The sequence below is a fragment of the Salmo salar genome, chromosome ssa14 (assembly GCF_905237065.1).
Source record: "Salmo salar chromosome ssa14, Ssal_v3.1, whole genome shotgun sequence".
Taxonomy (NCBI): domain Eukaryota; kingdom Metazoa; phylum Chordata; class Actinopteri; order Salmoniformes; family Salmonidae; genus Salmo; species Salmo salar.
This window is the reverse complement of record NC_059455.1, coordinates 210,001-212,242: the sequence shown is the minus strand read 5'-3', so window position 1 is coordinate 212,242 and position 2,242 is coordinate 210,001. Positions and strand designations below refer to the sequence as shown.

The following is a 2,242-nucleotide window of genomic DNA, read 5'->3' as shown; positions in this document are numbered from 1 at the left end:
AACACCAGGGTTGTGGGTTCGTTTCCCACGGGGGGCCAGCACAGAAAAAAAATGTATGAAATTGTATGAAATGTATGCATTCACTACTGTAAGTCGCTCTGGATAAGAGCGTCTGCTAAATGACTAAAATGTAAATGTATATCTGAAGTGTTTCTGTTTGTGTGTGTAGGACATACAGAAAAAAAACAGACACTACAGAAACATGTATTGGGTGAAGCGGCATTTAATAGAAGCAGCTTTGCTTGGTCCAAACGGTCAGAATGTCTGGCTGGCAGGTTTCTCTTTCAGATCAAAACATAACTTTTACATGTAGAAGTCTACTGCTACAGATGTCATCTGACACTGAGACACTTGCTCTGAACGATAGCACCAAGGATTAATGATGTATTACATAGAGAGAATTCCCTGCTGACAACGCACACATCTGTTACCTGGAACGTTGAAGGACTGAATAATCCAGCCAAAACAAAAGTTGACGGTTGGTAGACTTCAAGGGTTAATGACGCAGATACAGAAAGGAGTGTGTGTATGTGTGTGTGTGTGTGTGTGGTTGTGTGTGTGTGTGTGTGTGTGTGTGTGTGTGTGTGTGTGTGTGTGTGTGTGTGTGTGTGTGTATGTGTGTCTGTCATCATCTGAACAAGTGAACCCAGACAAACTGTTTATAGCGAAAATCCTACATGATATAACTGGATATTAGAGAACATTCCTCTAAACACACACATACACTAACAGTCTGTATCCAGCTGTTCACAACCAGGTTGTCTAGAAGGAGGATGTTTAATGTTTAACCTTGATGTTTAAAACATATGGAGGGATGTCATATCCTGTTCTGTCTCTGATCTACAAAACAACATAAAATAAGTTTGTTTAAAAAAAAAACACACACAAAAAAAAAAACATTATTTTACAGTAACCTTCCTGTTTAATGCTGTGTTCATGTGCTGCTTGGAATTATGGAACTGAGAACAGTCTGACTGGACGATGTTACAACTTAGAAGCTCATAACAAACTGTTTTAGACATCTGAAACTAGTTTCTGTTACGGGAGTTTTTTCCCGGTTGGAAAGGTCCTGATAATTCAGAGAGCACATGAACACAGTGTAACACAATCTCTTACACAGTCTAACACGCAATCGTCTTCTGTCATTATCGGACGTAAAAACACAACTAAAACACAGTGATTGTAAATGAGCGACGAAGTACGAATGGACATTCATAATGAGGGAGACTAAACTCTAAAGCATGTGGTCCCTGCCCCTGACCCCTTGCACTCAGGCCTGGGAGACCCTGCGGGACACGGTCTGGTAGAATACGCCACGCAGCAGAGACGGGTAGTCTGGGACGCGGAACAGGTGGCGCTGGGCGTAGGTGACGTCGTAACTCCTCCCCTGCTGACCAGCGAGCGCAGGTTGGCCTCGCTCACCTGGCTGCCCACGGTAATAACGTACAGCTCCACTCCCGCCTCCGACACCAGCCGCACGCGCTTCTCCAGCATCGCCTCGGTAACGCCCTGCGACCTCCCGTCCGAGAACAGCACCAGCTTCTTCTTCCTGTTCCCGCCCCCTGACGTCTTGAATTGCTCCATGGCGAAGGCCATCGCCTTGGTAACGTCGGTACCGTCGTTCTGGAAGGTGGCGGCATCGATTTTACTGGTCAGCAGGGTGAGGTTAGAGGTCAGCTCCGCCTCCATGCGGCGTTCGCGGCTGTACTGGCCCACGGCGACACGCACGGCAGCGCGGCCGGACCTCTCGGCAGACAGGAAACGCTCAGCCAGACGCTTGACGAAGGTCTTGCTGGAGTCAAAGTTCCTCTGTCCCACACTGGCTGAACTGTCCATCATCAGCACAATGTCTGTGTCGCCTGAGAACGAGACTGGAGGAAAAGACATGACAGGATAAACACCAACATCCAAGAAGAAGACGGTACAGAGAAACCCCTGATCCTAACCCATGTACATGTCTGAAGACAATGAGACCGGAGAGATGAGGACAGAGATGAACCACATGGTAACAAGCAGTGGACTTACTGGGACATTTGTAGTTGGGACACTTCTTATCTGTGGAAGGGAATAGAGAAACACAAATGAATTAGGACATTTTCAAGTCGATGATTTACACAGAAGTAATGTTAGAGTCTGTAGCAGAACCAAGGGGTTCACTAGCGTGCGTGCGTGTGTGTGTGTGTGTGTGTGTGTGTGTGTGTGTGTGTGTGTGTTGTGTGTACCTTCACAGATGCGTGTGGTG

The 2,242-nt window shown here is 46.8% G+C and overlaps 1 protein-coding gene across 1 annotated transcript in view; it reads right to left on the bottom strand.

The window, feature by feature from the left end:
- Positions 1–207: 207 nt before the first annotated feature.
- Positions 208–2,242, bottom strand: part of LOC106561261 (collagen alpha-1(VI) chain-like) — a 54,408-nt gene continuing 52,373 nt past the window's right edge. The window contains 4 exon segments of the mRNA XM_045693784.1: positions 208–1,387; positions 1,390–1,871; positions 2,026–2,055; positions 2,223–2,242. The exon segment at positions 2,223–2,242 is cut by the window's right edge and continues 152 nt beyond it. Coding sequence (XP_045549740.1) covers positions 1,271–1,387; positions 1,390–1,871; positions 2,026–2,055; positions 2,223–2,242 — 649 coding nt within the window. The 3' untranslated portion in view covers positions 208–1,270.